General features: G+C 37.4%; 2 protein-coding genes across 3 annotated transcripts in view; both read left to right on the top strand.

Moving 5' to 3' along the window:
• Positions 1 to 17,500, top strand: part of LOC140951114 (uncharacterized) — a 61,937-nt gene that overhangs the window by 37,442 nt on the left and 6,995 nt on the right. The window lies entirely within an intron of this gene.
• LOC140951113 (uncharacterized) overlaps positions 255 to 17,500 on the top strand; it is a 22,020-nt gene continuing 4,774 nt past the window's right edge. For both annotated transcript variants that reach the window (XM_073400331.1, XM_073400330.1), the window contains exons 1-8: positions 255 to 273; positions 3,662 to 3,756; positions 4,336 to 5,049; positions 5,467 to 5,652; positions 6,075 to 6,110; positions 7,390 to 7,641; positions 9,140 to 11,259; positions 15,509 to 15,625. In XM_073400331.1, the coding sequence (XP_073256432.1) occupies positions 4,356 to 5,049; positions 5,467 to 5,652; positions 6,075 to 6,110; positions 7,390 to 7,641; positions 9,140 to 11,259; positions 15,509 to 15,625 (3,405 nt within the window). In that variant the 5' untranslated portion in view covers positions 255 to 273; positions 3,662 to 3,756; positions 4,336 to 4,355. The remainder of the gene's footprint in view (positions 274 to 3,661; positions 3,757 to 4,335; positions 5,050 to 5,466; positions 5,653 to 6,074; positions 6,111 to 7,389; positions 7,642 to 9,139; positions 11,260 to 15,508; positions 15,626 to 17,500) is intronic.

Raw genomic sequence — 17,500 nt, 5'->3', positions numbered from 1 at the left:
CCGAGTGGGAACTGGGACCATTCTGTAGCTCATTGATTCCTAAAGTTTGCAGTGAATTCCGGTGATTTTCGAAGGTAAGTCGCCCTTGAAGTTTATTATGAAGATAAAATAAAAGATGTTCGGGGCCTTGGTTAATATACATGTACAGTTTGTCTAGCTGTCAATGTAAATTGTAGCTGATTAATGAATTACATTCGTTCTTCCAGAATCGACTGTTTTTGCATGCGTGCATGTGATCGTGGAATTAGTGAAATCAACGTCGGCTGTGAAAAGGTATTACTAGTCTTGATAAGCCTACTTACGTGAAATCATTCTTTCTTTTAGCGGTATAAAACATCATGTATTACTGACACCAAAGTTAAGTATGCTTGTACACATTGATGATGATCTGTTGATTCCTCATGCCTATAAATTCAGAGTAAGTTCATATTATTGCATGTCCCCACTTGCTGTTTGAACTGTTTTTCAGTTTGAAGTGCAGTACATTAATTTAATGCTGATATTTAACCTTTGGTAATTACCAGTTCGTACAAAATAGCCCGGCATCTCCTTGATGTTACTAAAAATATTCAAACAAAATTGTCTGAGATTAAAATATATCTCAGGGTTAAAAAAAATCCAAGGTAAAATTACAGCGTTTGACCGAAGAGAGGTCAGTTTTTGAACAAATATTAGTGAACTTACACAACAGGACAGGAGAGGAAAGAAGATGGCAAATCTTGCGTGACAAGCGTGACAATAATTTTGTTTGAAACAACTTTTTGCCAAACTTCACTTTCCATTAAACAGATTGTTTTGTAAATGACCAGTAAACATTGGTTTTAAGTGAAGATCAGGACAAAACACACAAGTAATAGCCCTATCAGGTTTGTCACACAGGAGTGTTTTGCTGTCCTCTTCTTCCTGCCATCCTGTTGCATAAACTCACTGTTATTATCAGGAGGTTGAGAAACCGAGGGTCTGAGTAACCACATGACATGGCAGCCATGTTAGTGGTCAAAACAATAAAAATTATTTTCAAAAATTTGCATGAAGATGGAATTTAGTTCCCAGAGTATAGAGATACAATAATAATTAACGCGATTCTACTGTAATAATATTATTCATACACTAAGAATACATTATTTAACTCTGATTGGCGAAGAGGTGTGTTTGCATGTGATTTTGTAAAGTGAGGGTAAATGGCAGAATAATATTTTATTTTGTGGAATGGAATGTGGCATGACTTGCAGAATAGCATAATTTTTCGAAATGTAACATGTACAGAACTGGACTCAAAGTAATTGGTATATAAATACAGGATGTCCCAAAAGTTCGTTCCTCTATTTTGTAAGAATGTCTATAGTACAATGTAACTTACGATTGTACTCGTGAAACTAATCATTTATGCAAAAGTTGTTTATAATCAGCCTGATAAAGTATCATAAATTTTTTGCGCCATCTTTTTATTGGAATATTCAATTTGCGCCAAAGGTGCGCACCCGCATTTATATTTTTCCGCCAAATATTTGTCGTATTTTGTGTCCTGAATTGCTCACAATCTTTCCTCAGTTTTGTGAATATCATGAAAGATGCACCCTGTTAATGCTAAAAAGCTCAGCTACTTGAGAGCCAAAGCTACTTAGATACTTAGATACTTAGATCTACTGGCTTGTCAGTTACAGAAATTTCCAAAAAGCTGAAAAATCTGAACGTTGGGTAGTGAAATGGTCGTCAAGAAATGACGGGTTTGAAGACAAGAAAAGAATGGGAAGACCGAAAATCCTTAATGAGGTGGCTAAAAGAATTCTGAACAAAGCTAAGTACTAAAGGGAATCTCGACCAGACAGCTCTCACAACAATTAGCAAGCAAAGGCTATGTTGGGGGGAAAAACACCATCAGAGGTTTATGAAAAGCAAAGGTTGGAGACCGCTGAGAAGGCAAAAGAAACCTCTACTCACAGCCAAGCCGTGTGCAGCTCGACTGAAATTTGCTAAGCGGTACAAAAACCATTTTTAAACTTTCAAAACAAACACAATTCTTTTAATCAAAAAGGCATTATAGCATTTTCATTTTTTACACGTAGATTACTATATACCATGCAAGCGCTTTACTGACAGGGGATCACTTGTTATTTGAGGATTTGTGCTTAGATAATAACCTAACATCAATAAAAGAACAGGAATCCATAGTTATAATACCAGATTCAGGGAAAATCTAGACGTTCCTGCGTGCAGGACAGCCACTGCACAACGTTCCTTTCACTATTGGTCTATCAACACTTGGAACTCGCTAAGCGCAAGCACAAGAAATAGTAAAACGCTCACTAGCTTTAAGTGCGGTGCAAAATTGGAGCTATGTCACACCGAGAACTAGGTGATGATTGCATGACTAAAACATTTGTTATATGTCATAGAGCATTTTTAAGTCAATAATAAGTATAGGTATATGTATATAGTATATATGATATATTATCGTAGCTATTTCGTAATTTAATTTTATTCCTATTTTTCCATTTATTATTAACAATTAGATTTGTAAATTAGTCTTTTTCTCCTTCTTCTTTCTTTGTTCCATTTTGTAAATTAAATTGGAAGAGCCACGTAGTGGAGATTTAATAAACATACTGTACTACTTGCCACAAGTGTTAAAATTTAACTTTCTACAAGAAAAGGTTTTAAGGAACTGTGCAATAATTGTCAGGAGGGGGGGCTGAAAAACTAGTGTTATCTAGCAAAAACGTAGACAGTACCCCCCCCCCCCTCCAAAACAAAACAAATTAGTTCTAACACCCCCTCTGTTATTTTAAAAATAACATCGCACACCCCCCCCCCCCCCCCCCCCCTCCCACCACACTGGTAAACTCAAAACTGGACTGAGCTGCCATCACAGCTTCAATAATGACAAACGTTATTATGTAACATCAGAAACTCATATGAGTTTCTGGTAACATGTAGTATCGAGAAGGATGTTGATCGCTTGATTTAAGATTTAGACAAAGCATTTGCTAAGTACCGGGGTGTTTACCACATTGGCTCAAAATCTAAAACTTCTGAAGCCAGAAAGAGAAAGGAGCAGAGAAAAAAATCAAAGAACAGGAGATTGAACGCTTCAAATAACAGACGAAAAAGAGCTTGCATTATATTTAGATCCTTGGGAGGAGAGCCTGTTGAACTTTGTTATGAGCCACATATATATGGAATTCAGCAAATCGATTCAGTCGATGAAGAAACATTACTTTTATTCACATCAAAAACCGACAAAGCTTGTCTACGAGATCTGTTAGATTCCCATTGTTTTATGGGGGAAGCTGAAAAACAAGTTCATGATTTTTGCTTTACATAGAATCAGCTCAATTAATTAGAAGACGGGTTAAAATTGATCAGTTGTGGATTTGCTTTTCATTTTGATGGAATATTTTCAATAATCGTTTAACAGCTGTTTGTGTTGATATTTGTTACAGTCTATCGTGATGCCTTTATTGAGAATCTTTTATTGCGTTTAATTTTATTTACATTTCGAATAAAACTTAAGGCCCCCCCTCTGTCAAATGAGTGATTTTACTTTGAGCCCCACCTATCTTGGCAGCAATTTTATGTAATGCCCACCCCCTCTAGTTTTTCAGCCCCCCCCTCCTGATAATTATTGCACAGTCCCTAAGTGCATGATATTTTTTGTCAGTTTTGTAGACCAGCATCAAACTGCAAAGATACTGAAGATGCTGCCAGTCATGATATCACAAGGTTAAAATACAGTAATCATACTTGCTCCTGAAAGTAAGTTTAACTAGTTCTTTGTGACCTCTGTTTTACACCTTGTAGGCACTCTTTAGCTAATTTAATGTAGTATTTCACTATTGAGATCATTACCTAGATCACTATTTCCTTTGAAACTCCAATACACAGCTGCTGTAGTCAAGCCTTTGCTAATAATGGATCCCACCCCTAAGCATACACTTATGTCCACAGTCAATAATGCTAACACTGCTCTTTTAATATTGAACTTTTCTGCTGGAAATCTCCCCTCCTAAATGAAGCTTTTTCTTGGTCCCAGTGTGCCACTAATAAACACTTCATTTTTAATTGAGCTTTGTGAAGTGGTTGTCTCTCCAAAGCAAACACTAACTATTCATTGACCCAGGCACTTATAAACACTTCACATCGAGCTTTGTGAAGCAGATACCTCAATCTCCCAGGTGGACACTTTTTCTTGATAACAGCAGTGTCCACTTAAAGGTTTGACTCTATATAAATAAAGTAGCTGTGATGGTAACTAATTTATTGATTAATTTAGTTTTTTGTGTAACTGTGTTTCCAATGTGGTGATCTTATAAATAATATTTACACTTTTAAAAGAAATCTTTAACCAAGTCTCAATGGCGCAGCATCAAGACCTCAAAAGAAAAGGAGGCGCTGATCCTGATCATCAAACAGCAAGAGAACATGATGCTCAACCTCCTCCTCTGAGTATTGAAGTACCTAAAATGAGAGATCTTCCAAACAAGTCAAAACCATGGAGTGATGTCCAGCTTCCTGTTGACATTCTCTTGTTGGCAGTGGAAGACAGCGAGTTCTTGGCTTGTTATACATACTTGACAAATGCCTTTAAAAGTTATCATGTGAACCTTGGACATGTGTACTTTGGGACGATGGGTGAAAGTGGAGAGGAGTCACTGAAAGTTGCTTTGATGAGATGCTCTAAAGGTTCTTCTGGTCCAAGTGGTTCTTTAGTTACGGTCAAAAATGCAGTGGTGCAACTGGGACCCAAAGCTGTGTTTTCTGTTGGCTGCTGCACAGGTTTTAACCAGAAAGGCACCAACTTAGGAGATGTGGTTGCATCCTCTACACTAACAACTGATGAATTCACAACCCCTGTAGGAAGGAAAATTGCCAACCTGATCAGATTTTCAACTGAAGGATGGAATCCACCATTAAAAGATCTGGCAGCTGGAGAACTAGTACAGGTACACCGTGACAGCAGCATATTGAGTGGCATTAATGAGCCAGCCATTGCCAAACAACGCCAAAAGTCAGAGTCTCATATGATTGCTTCTGAAAGGGAAGGGGAAGGTAAGATTTTGTATAAATCACTGATTTTAGAATAGTAAATTCTAGGTATATATGCAGTGTTTGAAAGTTGAATTTTACTAAGTTGCATGACATCCATGAGCAAAAGCCTGACTATGGTACCACAGTTGGTCATTGGCAAATACATGTTGGAATATAATTAGCTGTTTGTGATGTATGAGCATGGTGTATGACAAAGCTCCATGTAGATGCCACAGTGTCGACCATGTCTGACCAGCATGGTGTTACAATGCCTACAACTTAAGAAACTTTCAGTTATTTCACTTACTTTCAACAGTAATGTTCATGTTTAATAAGAAAGAAATTAAAATATAATTCATGCTTTGTGTTTGTCAGGTTCAACCACACACCTGAAAAATCTCATTTTGTGTGGTCTTTATTTTTTCTTTCCATTTATAGGACTGTTTGCTGCAGCCCATGATTTAAACCTTGAATGGGTGATTGTTAAAGGGATATCACATTTTTCTGATGATAGTAACACTCCTAATGAGTCGTGGAAGTCATTTGCTTCCATCATGGCAGCTTCTCTTGTGTCCAACATGTTAAATGATCCAGTTGTTTTTAAAGAGTGGCCTCACTATGAAGGTATATCACCTCTTTTTTCTGTTTGTTTATTAATAGTGAATTTTATGCTGAGATACATTTATGCATTTGTGGGAAAAGGTTGCAGTTTATTGAAAAAGGCTACAAAATACATGGACTAGCTTAACCACAAACTTGTACTGACCTAATGTGCTATAATAATATTGTATTGATTGCCAGTCCCCCTTAATTTCCTGTGTACATTAACAGTACTGCCCAGCAGTATGTGAGACATCTAAATTTTTCTGAGAATAGTCTTTGAAATTCCCTGATCCTAGTCCCAGAAGACTGCTAGAAAATAAAAAAAAAAAAGATGCACCATGTTATTGACTGACAAGAAAATAAAAGAAATTGTTTTATGGCCAAGTCTGCTTTTGGAGAACAAAACAGTTCAACTCTTTAATGTTCACTAATTTATTTTGCAGACTTGTCAGCAAACAAGGCGTCCTCCACTTTACCAGGTATGACCCTTCAAAGGAAAATTACTTGGAATTCTAGCCAACTGAAGTATTTATTTGTTAATACTGTTGTCAATACAACCACTTTTTTTCATATTTGCACAGCTAGTCTGTAAAGCAGTAACTAGTCTCTTATCCTTTTGTAAAAAAGTAATAACCAGTATACCTCAAACCTCACACCTCTCTTCTGGCCCTTATGTTTTTAATGACTGAAGTGTGTTCCATCTTTAATAATTACCTTAAACACAATTTAATCTCTCCTCCTTATGTCTCCAATCTAACCCTCTCCACCACTCAAAGGAGTATGTTACTCTATAGTGTAGATCCAGAAAATATCTCCCCCATGGAAAGGATTTTGTCTTGGAAGAACCCACCCCCGCCCCTCCTCTCCTTTGCAAATTCCAATTGGGATTCATACATGTACCTTTCTTTTTGTTTTATGTTCCTAATTGCTGAGACTCCCTCCTTCCCCAGGATTTTCCAATCCCTTCCATGAGGGTAATAAAGATCTTTTCTTGAGCTACACATTTGCAGACCACACCACTAACAAGGAACATTACAACATTGAAGTCCTTGCATTGTCTTTTCACCCAAATTTTGCACTTTTCTTGAAAGTTTGGCTGTACTGACATCCGTTTCACTAGATGGCTAAGTTTTGCTTGACCTTCAAAATATCAAAACATCATTAATTTTTTTATTATTTGTAACCTCATGTCTAAGTATGAGTGCTGAAAAGGCTTCTCTTTAGGGCGGAGTCTCCCACAATTCAGAGAAGGATCCGCTTCCTCAGACTCTAGGGTACCGATTTCTATGTCATGCTTGCTAATGCTGCACAGTGCCTATAAACAAAAATTTAAAAATTCTGCTGCCAAACTGACAAAGGTGTTCCAGGCTTTCATTATATTATTCATTGCTGGGAGAAGGCCACTCAAGGATCATAAAATCATCTCTTGACATCTCTGTAAATTCCCAGTCTTCAACACAACTGTCTTAGGCATAGTAGTTCTTAACTGTGGGTCTTGTAAATTTCTTAGGTTATTTTGTTGTTAATAAAAAATAATGAGTGCATAGATAATCAGAAGTGTTTTATCTTTCTCAGCATTTGTAAACCTTTGTCTGCTCTTCAAAGAGTAGTTTTGTAGTGAAACTGTGGACTCCCATATTTTCTGATGTCAATTTTTTTTTCTATATTTGTTATGTGCCCCTGTCCTAGAATTTTGTGTAAAACATGTGTTTGATACTTAAAATTTCTTAATTCTTAAGGCAAAATTCTTTTTTTCAGATTCTGAGTGCCTCGAAGAGTGCCAGAAGCAGTTGCGGTCTCTTTATCAAACTAAAAACAGAGTCAAAATCGTTCCTTGGAACCAAATTAAAGCCGTTCACATTGATGAGATCTACACAGACCTGTCTTGGGTTATGGATCATATGACACCCAGGGGAGTGACAAAAGAAGAACTTAACCACTACACTGAGATTTTTGTCCACAGAGAGCCTCATCCTGCACCAAAGCGAATTTTGGTTTATGGACAGCCAGGTAATTAGTAAGTAAAGTACCAGAGAGTAAAAGTGTATGATTGGACCATCAAAGCAAACAAACTTGTGGCCCCTAAAACACCAAAAAAAGGAACAGGAACACACCATTACCATTGGTAATACTGTCACAGAAAATTGATGCACTAAAAGTAAAGGTTGAGCAAGTTCAGAGACGTGCCACCAGATGGATTTTTTAAACGTCTGAAACCAGGCCAGATGTGATATAGGGAGAGACTGCTTGCCTTGCCTCTGCTTGCAATAGAGAAATCAAGGATCTCGTTTTCTTTTACAAAGCCATTTACGGCTACATTGATATGGACGTTACTAATTACGTATCTTTTAACAATCATCCATGTACTCGCCTTCGACCAGTCTGCTGGCTGACATCTTACTGTCCAGCCTGTAAGACCTGCACTTTACAAGCTTCATTATAATTTTGTCCATATTGTAAAACTGTGGAACAACATATAATGCAGTGAAGCCTTCCGTAGTGGTTTTACATCTGTTAGCTGTTTTAAATCATTTTTGAAGAATCTATATCAGCTCTTTTAATGAATGTCTTTGATGTGGACATGGTCTGCTCATGATCAATCTCTCGTGAATGTCTAATTTACTATGACTAGATTTTATTTTATTTTATTTTTTTTGCATATATTTCGAATTCTTATATTTCCCTAGGGTGGGCACCCCTCATGGACCTACGTGTCCCGTTCGTGCCCTTCTCTTTTGGGCTTTAATTCTTTCTTTCGTTCTTTCTTGTTTTATCATGTTTGTATATTTCATTCTGTCTTGATCTTACCCAGTAAAGCTTGAAATAAATAGATTTAAATAAAGATCAGCTCGTGATTTGCAGGCTTTTAATGTCTTCACTAATAATTATGGAGTGTTTTACCTCCAGGCTAAGTGAGTTAGTTTAGAATGGTAGCAAAAGGAATTATAAGTTTGGACTAATATTGCTTTAATTACAGTAACTCAAAAGTGGACAGTTTTCAGTTTTTTGCATACTGGTTTCAGTTGTAAAAATGAACAATTTTTATTTTGTTAGAGCAATAAGAGTTGGTGTCGTGTCCAGTTACTGATATTTTTGTCTGTTGTTCGATAAGTTCCTTGTTATTAATATTCTTAATAATTCAGAAGCATGAGGGAATAAGAAATTGAGCTATAAGGATAAAATTAAACTAGTCAGCTTATACAGAAACAGTATGCACAGCGACTGAATAATAATGAGAGTGCTGTTCTTCAAGAAAAATAAGAATTCCAAACCGCCCCCCCGTAAAGAAGAATAGAAATTCTTTTGGCATTAAACTAAACGTCTAGGAGAGTTAAACAGATACTAGCGGTAGTAATGTTTTATTGACAGATTGATTGAAATAATTATTAAAGTTAAAGTCCTTTTAAAACATTGAGTAGAGCATTTCAGTATAGTTTTGAGGTTCCACTTCAAGTGACTTCAGCAAGCCAAGAAATGCTGACAGTTTGTTCATTTAAATACCTCTTAGGTATTGGCAAAACCGTTTTCACACAGAAAGCTTCGTTCGACTGGTCTCAACACAGGTCTCCGGAAAGGTTAGGAGCGTTTGATCTTTTCCTTCTGGTAAGATTACGGGACGTTTGTGATCTCCAAGATGTTCCGTCCATTTTGGCGGCTTCCAGAACGCTGGCTAGTGATGGCACAGTTACCGTGGTCAACCTGTATAACTACGTTCGCCGCCATCAAGAAAAAGTCTTGCTTATCTTGGACGGCTACGATGAGTATGTTTACACTGCTGGAAAGCAATCGCCTGTCCTTGAAATCTGGAATAAAAGTCAGTTACGAGATTGTTGTGTTGTAATAACTTCAAGGGAAATGAAAGCAGAGACGTTGACAAGTTCTAGTGATGCTGTTTTCAAGATAGACGGCTTCACCGATCAGCACCAAGAAGATTTCACTCGTAGATTTTTAGAAGATGATGAAGATGTTAAAAAGTTTTTCGGATACCTGGAGGAGCACAACCTAAGGAAACTAGCACAAATTCCTCTTCTTCTTCTAATTATGTGTCTACTCTGGAAGGGGAAAGATCGCAACGCACTGCCAAAGAAACGCGCGGAAATCTTTACTCAGTTCGTGAAGACTTTGTTTCATCACATGCGTGAAAAACAGTCTGCTGAGTCGCTGTTCGTTGAAGAAGATTACTCAGATGAATTATATGCATTAGGGCGCTTGGCCTTTGAAGCTCTCATGAACGATAGTCTGCACTTCCCAAGAAGTGAATTACCTAACTACGATCTGATCGAGAGGTTGATTGAAGTCGGCCTTTTTCAAGTTTTAAATATGTCAAGTTTAAATCCTGAAAAAGGTGTGTATTTCATTCATAAATCCCTGCAAGAATACCTCGCGGCAAGTTTCCTGAAAGAAGAGCTGATATTATCTAAGAAGAATGAAATTACAAATTCCCTGTCAAAGTTGGACTCGGTTGAAAAGATCCTCAAAAGGAGTGAAGTGTTAAAATTTGCTGGTGAGCTGTCAGAAGAAGCTGCGCGCGAGATTGTGATTCACCTGATGAAAATGGCGGCCAACGAAGAAGGACTGACGGAGTACACCTTCGATAGCGAAACACCGTCACAGTGGGATTTGTCACAAAATCAAAGAAATTTCTTAACACTCTGTACACAGTTGTTTTTCTACTGTTCAGCTGACACAAAAGAAAATCTCTTTCCTACATTTCTTTCCTCTTTCAGAGGAGTTATTTTAATTAAAGCAGACCAGTTAAATGATCTTGTGAAAGAAAAGTTAGTTAAAACTACTGTAAACGTAAATTACGTTTTTTTCACTGATGACAAAGAGTATACAGAGCAAGACTATAGAAACGTAATAATTTTATCTGAACAATTAAAGGCTTTCATTGTAAGTTGTTCAGGAGAAAAGAAAGCATCAGAATTTTTAAGCAAGTTTTCATGGCGTCGAGTTGATGAATTTTTCTTAAAGAAAGAAGAAAACAACACTCACCTGTATTTTATGAAAATTATAAAAGCTGAACATAAAGACATTCCTTTTCTTCCATGTAAAATGATTAAGGCGCTAACAAGTAAACAAGAGACAACAAAGAAGACAAACATGAATGGTGCTGAGTCAAGTGAAGAGAGCAGCAGCAGCTGTTGTTCAAAGCGTCATGGTCTCTCCAGGGCTCGGGGGATTGTAGCTTATGATGTGAACAGGTCAGATGTGGAACTGCTGATTGAGATGATGCCGTTTATCACCGTTCCACACAGGATACTGGTTTGGGGTAAAGACGGTGAAGTGTTCGATGCTGAGTTAACAGCGTGTCTGATGAAGAGCATCCAATTAACACACAAACTGCAGGACTTAACACTCAGTCGTATCAATGTAACATCGTCACCTGCTGTGGAGTTCATCAACAATTTATTCAAACAAGATCTTCCAAACTTGGTGGAGCTCGACATGTCATGGAATCCTCTTACAGGTGCAGGAGTAGACAGCTTGATTCAACATCTCAGCTGCGCTCCTCACCTGGAGAAACTGTGGCTTTATGATGTGAAGATGACTCCACAGCAGGTGATGGATCTGTCATCAGCCATCAAGCAGCACGGCAACATCATTATGCTGTGGTCATACTACCACGTAAGTTTTCCAATTTTATCGCAATTTGTTTCTTTATTCTTTGTCTACAGTTTATTTCTACTCAGCTCTTGTCTTTCGCCATTAGTTTCTTTCTTTGTCATTTTTATTCTCGATAAAACACAAGATTTGCTGTTGGAAACAAATCATAACATGGCTATCATAAACTTTAGCAGATTCAAAGTATCATTTTATTATTCATTCCTTTCAACAGAACATGTAAATTAATGGGAAGGTGTCTGCACTGAGCAAAATAATATCTTCGAGTCTGGTTCAACTCAACTGATACAAGTAAAAACACAAAAATTGCACAATACACTGAATCAATTTTAATTCATTCCTTTTAATAAAATATAGAGAACAGCAAACACGAAGTTGATCAATATCTGAAAACATGTTCAGTTCATGCTCAATTTAAACAAATAATTTGCAGAATAAGAAAAAGAAAGGTTAACTTACAGTTTCACTTTTATCGTTAAGGTTTCATAAAATCAGTAAAACACTCAAGGAAAGTTTGTTTGAGATTCCAGAATTTGAAGAAGTCCTTTTCTTTGAGTGTTCTTTGCCTGTCCTTTCATAAATGACCTCGCTAAGTAGCTAGGTGTTTTGAGATAACTTTCCACAAAACAGACAATTCCTCTGAGACACTTATGTTCAAATTTAAAGCCATACACTTTTATCACAGGTAAAAGTGCTCCTCTGTGGTATAACTGTCTATTTTCGGCGGCGACATGTTTTCCGCAATTAATCCTGCGTCGCTTAATTCTGTCTTCAATTAATAAGTTTTTTTTCTGCTAGCTTCCAGAAATCGTTTGACAAATTCTTCAAATTCCAGAGTAAACAAGCCGAATCTTTCTCTCACTGAAGTTTTACGTTGTTTTCTAATTCTTTTTTTTTTTAATTCCATCTTGAGCATTTTTGCGTTGAATTTTTTCGTTGAAGAACAAACTCAGCTAAAGCATGGATAATAGAAAGACTGGATAGGAAACTGGCTGACGCGCTGGTTCCAACATAGTGGAAAAGTGTGACGTCATGTTTTCGAGAGCCATTCAACCTCTTACATCTGGATCCGATGTTTTGCGCATCTTATTTTTCATCGCTTATTTCATATATACAGGTTGCCCATGTTTTGAAGTAAAGGATGAAGAGGAATTGTTCTTGGAGAAGATAGTTTAAGGGTACAAAACCGCAAAAGACAGAGTAAATGATTATGAAACTTGTGAGAGCGAAGAATGACTCCAGCGCCCGATAATTTTATGTACCAAACGGGAAGCCTAGCTACATAAAAACTATGCGAAAACGTACATGTATACAGCTACAAAACACCTATAAAAAAGGCACAGCCTAATATTCTACAAACCACAAGAGCACCGGAAATTATTTTAACTCTTTTTATCACGGTTTTCACGATTTCCTTTCTGCTTTTATCGAAAACCTCATCGAGTGTCGAATTTTATAAGTTAATAACCCTTGGCAAAATGATTTTATTAGCGGTAAAACTGTCGAGGCTTGATGTTTCAAGTACCCAACTCAAACAAGTGTTTAATTTCTATTCAAATCATTTACGGACAACCAGTGACAAGAAGCCGTATCTGAGAAATGTATAAAAAGCGGGGATAAAAAGCTCACAGCAGAGAAAGTTAATTTGCTTGTGGACAACCGTGGAAACGCCGTTTCTAACTTTTTCAACTCAATTTTCATCGTAAAGCAAGTTGTTTTGTTGTTTTCAGGTATAAATGTACAATGACCCAAGGTACTTTTTAGTCAGGTCTTTAAAAAAACTAACTGCAACGCTTTTAAAAATGTATATACAACGGTTACTTGTTAACTACTAGAATACAACTCTCCTGGTTAATAGAAGGGCCTTCACTTCTTTTTCACGAGGAAACACTTGTCTTCCATAAGGCTTAATAAAACTTAGAAACATATTATCTTTGAGATGCTGACCTTTTTTTTTAGGATGAAACAAAGTTAAAGTTTTTGTATTGTAATGTTAGTGATATGGATAGGGGATACTGTAAATCACCTCTGAAATAAACATAAACACTGTTCCCCCCCAAAAAAGAAGCTGGTTACAAAAAAAAAAACAGTAACATCCAGGGCTTTTGTTTAGTCTGAGGTAAGTGGATGAGGGATTGAAAAAATACGTGACTGTCTCTGGTCAGATTATCATGTTGTTGAAAAAAAAATTCATACCCCAAACAAGTACATGTATATGTTTTATTAATTTGATTTAGAACACATCTTGGTACAGGTACATTGTTGCTTTGATCTCTAAAAAAACGAATACAATAATAGTGCTATCACGTCCATCTTTGGTTGGAAACTTAGATGCCACCTTCTGGCTCTCATGCATAACAAAAGTTGCTGTTTAATACAGAAAGATTGATTGGTTTGTGCCCTCTGAGAAGAGTACTTGACCACAATTATACTGTCTTCATTCTAATGACTAAATGTGTTCAGCAAATCCTACAATAAAGACAAACAAAAGGAAAACTAAAACACTGTTTAAATAATAACAACAACGTTTAGGAGCCCAAACGGAGGCCAAAAAATGTTAGTAGGTGTTTTCCCATTCATGATACAATTATTTGTTTATGTAAGGGAAAAGTACAAAACTTATTCGAGTCTCTTCAGTGCCTTCGAATACAAGCTGCGAGGAGCGACGTGAGGCGATTGTATTCACTGAATATGTAATTTAGCAGGTTATTTCAACATTAAAAGATGACCGAAATTAACATATTGCTTTACGAACAATTAGCATATTACTTGAGCGAAACAGTTTTCAACACAAACTAGTCTGTCGATTGAAACTTTACACACCGTGTACGTACACTCGCTCGGCGCCAGTTCCGAATGCAGTTTATTTCAGCCATTTTCAATCGAAATGTATGGCTGGAAAATAACAGCACTCAGTCTGTAACTATGCCTATGCCACAATTCCATCCTTGAAGGATCTGTCAGTCGTAGTTATGAATAGAAAGAAGAAGGAACCGTCTTAATAAAGGCGTCCCAAAACAGTCGCCAAGTGTACTAAATATGGTTCTGGTAAGGTGAATTTTTGGGATGCAATTTTCTCAAAAACAAGGACAAATAACACAAAACAACAACAAGAAGTGCTTACCTCGAAGGTTCAAGTGTGGCTTTGAAGGGTTGCTATCGCCGTAACACGACAAACGAAGGGAAAAACATACACCAAAAATTAAAGCAGCGCTAAAAACTCCGAAAAAGAACAACATGCAGGCAAACAAACCCTACATTTCGACTGGTTTGCGCCACATTTTCGCCATCGTTTCGTCACAAACTTCCACTATGATGGAACCATCCAACGCCATCTCGCAGCACGAAACAACCAATCGGCGATAAGAAATCAGCCCACGTGACATAAGTTTCCTATCCAGTCTTTCTATTATCCATGGCTAAAGTCAAAACAAACTACAAAATCAACAAACTGTCATTCAAAGTGGCGTGAGAGAAGGCTAGTGACGTGGACACAGCTGATTGGTTAAATTTTTACGAAATTTGCCTGCCAATCATGATGTGTCACGTGGCAGCATTTTCCCGCCTTTTGTTTGCGTGTAGCGCCAGCATTTCCTCCTTCCGGCATTTTTGCATTTTTCGGTCCGCACCAAACCTAGTATAGAAATATCCGGATATTTTTTACAAAGCTGTTTAGAAGATTTTGAGATATTTAACAAGTCTTATGATATTTAGGAAAAATTGTGCTATTTAGAATTTTGTGAAAATCAGATATATTAGACTTGGCAGAGAAAATTGAAGGTCATTTATTGATTAACTGTCTGTCCCCTTTTTAAACTTTCGGGAGTCCAAATGATTGTGTGTTTCAGACTAATTTTCCTCCGATAATTGAAAAGAAAAGACCGGAAACATAAACACTTAGAGTTTACAGTGAATATAAAGCTAGCCAGGGCATTTATTCCACATATGTACCGTACCCCCCTCCCCTCCCCCACCCATTTTGGAATTTTTCACTCTATTTTTGTTTTGTAATTTGGTTACGTTTTCGCAGCGACCACTTAACAAAGAGTTGCGTCATAGAGATTTGACTGTGGTAGGCTTTTTATGCTGCTCATGCATTGTACCCGCTCAGTCTGAACTTGCTGATAATGGAGTTTTCACCTTTATATTGTTTCTCGTCTCCTCTGGTCACGTTTCAATAAAATGAAAACTAAGTTTTTCACGCCTTAAACCTTACATTAAATGTTTGTTGTATGGTCGACATCTGTTTCAGAAGACCAATGGCGACCCCAAGTCTGAAAATGCATGGCCATCAGAGGACCATTGGAGAGAGAGGTACCCTCACCTCTTTCCTGATTCTTCATCTGAATTAGAGGACGATCAGGGGCAGGTGGGTCATAGAAATAAGGTCAAAAGAAGGCATAGTTTTGCCATGAGTTTTCTTTTTGAAATTCATTTCAGTTCACTCCTTGTAGTTTTAATCAATGTTTTGTGTAAGATTTACTAAACAAAGGTTATTCTTCAACTTCTCTGATTGTAAGTGAAGGTCTGGTTTTCTGTTCCTTGATCATTGGACATATGAATTGCATTCAAAGTGACCCGCACTTTCGTTCAGCTCGTCAGCGTCGCGGGTCGTCAGTCCCAATGACTCAGCCTCCGGCGTGTTTTATGAGATTAAAAACCCCCTCATTTTTTAAAAATTTTTTCATAGTTTTGCCTTGTCTTTGAATAATTTTTAATTACTCATTATAACGTTTTGTATGTGATTCAACACAATGCGCAGCTGAGTTTTTTTTGAGAGTTTCCGATAATCGATGGGTTGGCCACTTTCTAATCATTCCAAGAAACCTGAGCCAAAACTCGTCCGTGTTGTTCCTGATTTAAAAACCCCTCAATTCGTTTGAATTTTCTTCATAAACTATTAGTGAGTTTTCTGGTCTTATCTTTTGACTTATTTGAACGTTATTTTTCTTAGTAGTGTAGGTTTGTTTAATATACGAACAGTTTCATTTTTTTTCTATCAAAAGGAACTCTGATATTGGGCTTGCAGTCAAGGCAGGTTATACGTACCCCCCGCCCCCGATTCTATTAATGAATTTGTTAGTTGAAAAATGAATCCGTTAGCCGTTCCCGTGACTATTAGGGACCTTAAGATCCGACGACGGCGGGTGTCTACGACGGCGGCCGTGAGCTGGGGGGAATGGGGAGAGGTCGCCGTCGTATGGCGCGAAAAATTGACCTTAAGATCTACTGTGGAGGTAGCCTGAGATCATGCCCTCTCCCTATTATCCCTTTACGTCTCTCACGGGAAGAGTGCATGATACATTTGTTTGTCGGATCACATGTAAAAAAGCCAGAATCTGGACTTTTTTCTGATTGGATATGAAACAATGCGGATGATTTGCGCCGTTCCGATTGGCCAAAATGCCGCCATCCGTTAGTTGTTGTTGATTTCAGTCTGCATTTTTGCTTGCGTAATAAGCAGTGAATACGCACGCGAGTTCGTTATGAAATTTCTGCCGGCTGAGTTTTCTAGAATTTGAAGGATGCCTAAATAGAAATTTCATCCATTGAAATATTTTCCATGTCATCGTATACTTAAAATTCACCGATCATTTGAATGCAATTTGATACCGGCTACAAGTTACAGAAGCGACAAACGGGTTCACTTTTCAAATAATTCATGAATGGAATCTTGACCTGGTTTGACTGCAATTCCTCCTTCACAAACCTGCGAATTATTCTGAGCGATCTTCGCTTTCACAACACCTTTCAGGTGCTTCAGCCTAATTTTTTTTTCACTGCTTTCGGTACAGTACGAGGTCAACGAGCTTTCACCAGTTAAGTCTTTATTATTTGTAGCTATTAATTAAAGGTACGGCAGGTCCAGCTAGCAGTATTTCATCACAAAAACAACACATTTAAATTTTTTTTTAGGAAGCGCCATCTGAACATGGACATACTTAAAAATTTTCTTTTCCCTAGCTAAAATTGATTTCAAAAGAGACATTATTCGCGCCAAATTTGATTCCCTTATGGTAAACGCTTATTGGCTAATAACATGACAGGTCACGCAGACGTTAGATTATGTAAATTAGGGGGCGGTTGACGGCTTGTTAAATAAATGTATCAGGCGTAATTTTTTTCCCTCTCGAGCCAAAGAAGCAAAAAATAAAAAAAATAACGCCTGATCTCAGGTTACTGTGGAGGAGGCGGACGGCTTCATAACAAGCTTTCGGGGGCTTTCAGTATTTTAGTGAAAGTA

The sequence above is a fragment of the Porites lutea genome, chromosome 10, assembly GCF_958299795.1.
Source record: "Porites lutea chromosome 10, jaPorLute2.1, whole genome shotgun sequence".
NCBI lineage: Eukaryota > Metazoa > Cnidaria > Anthozoa > Scleractinia > Poritidae > Porites > Porites lutea.
The sequence above is the reverse complement of the archived record's forward strand: the minus strand, read 5'-3'. Positions and strand labels throughout refer to the sequence as shown.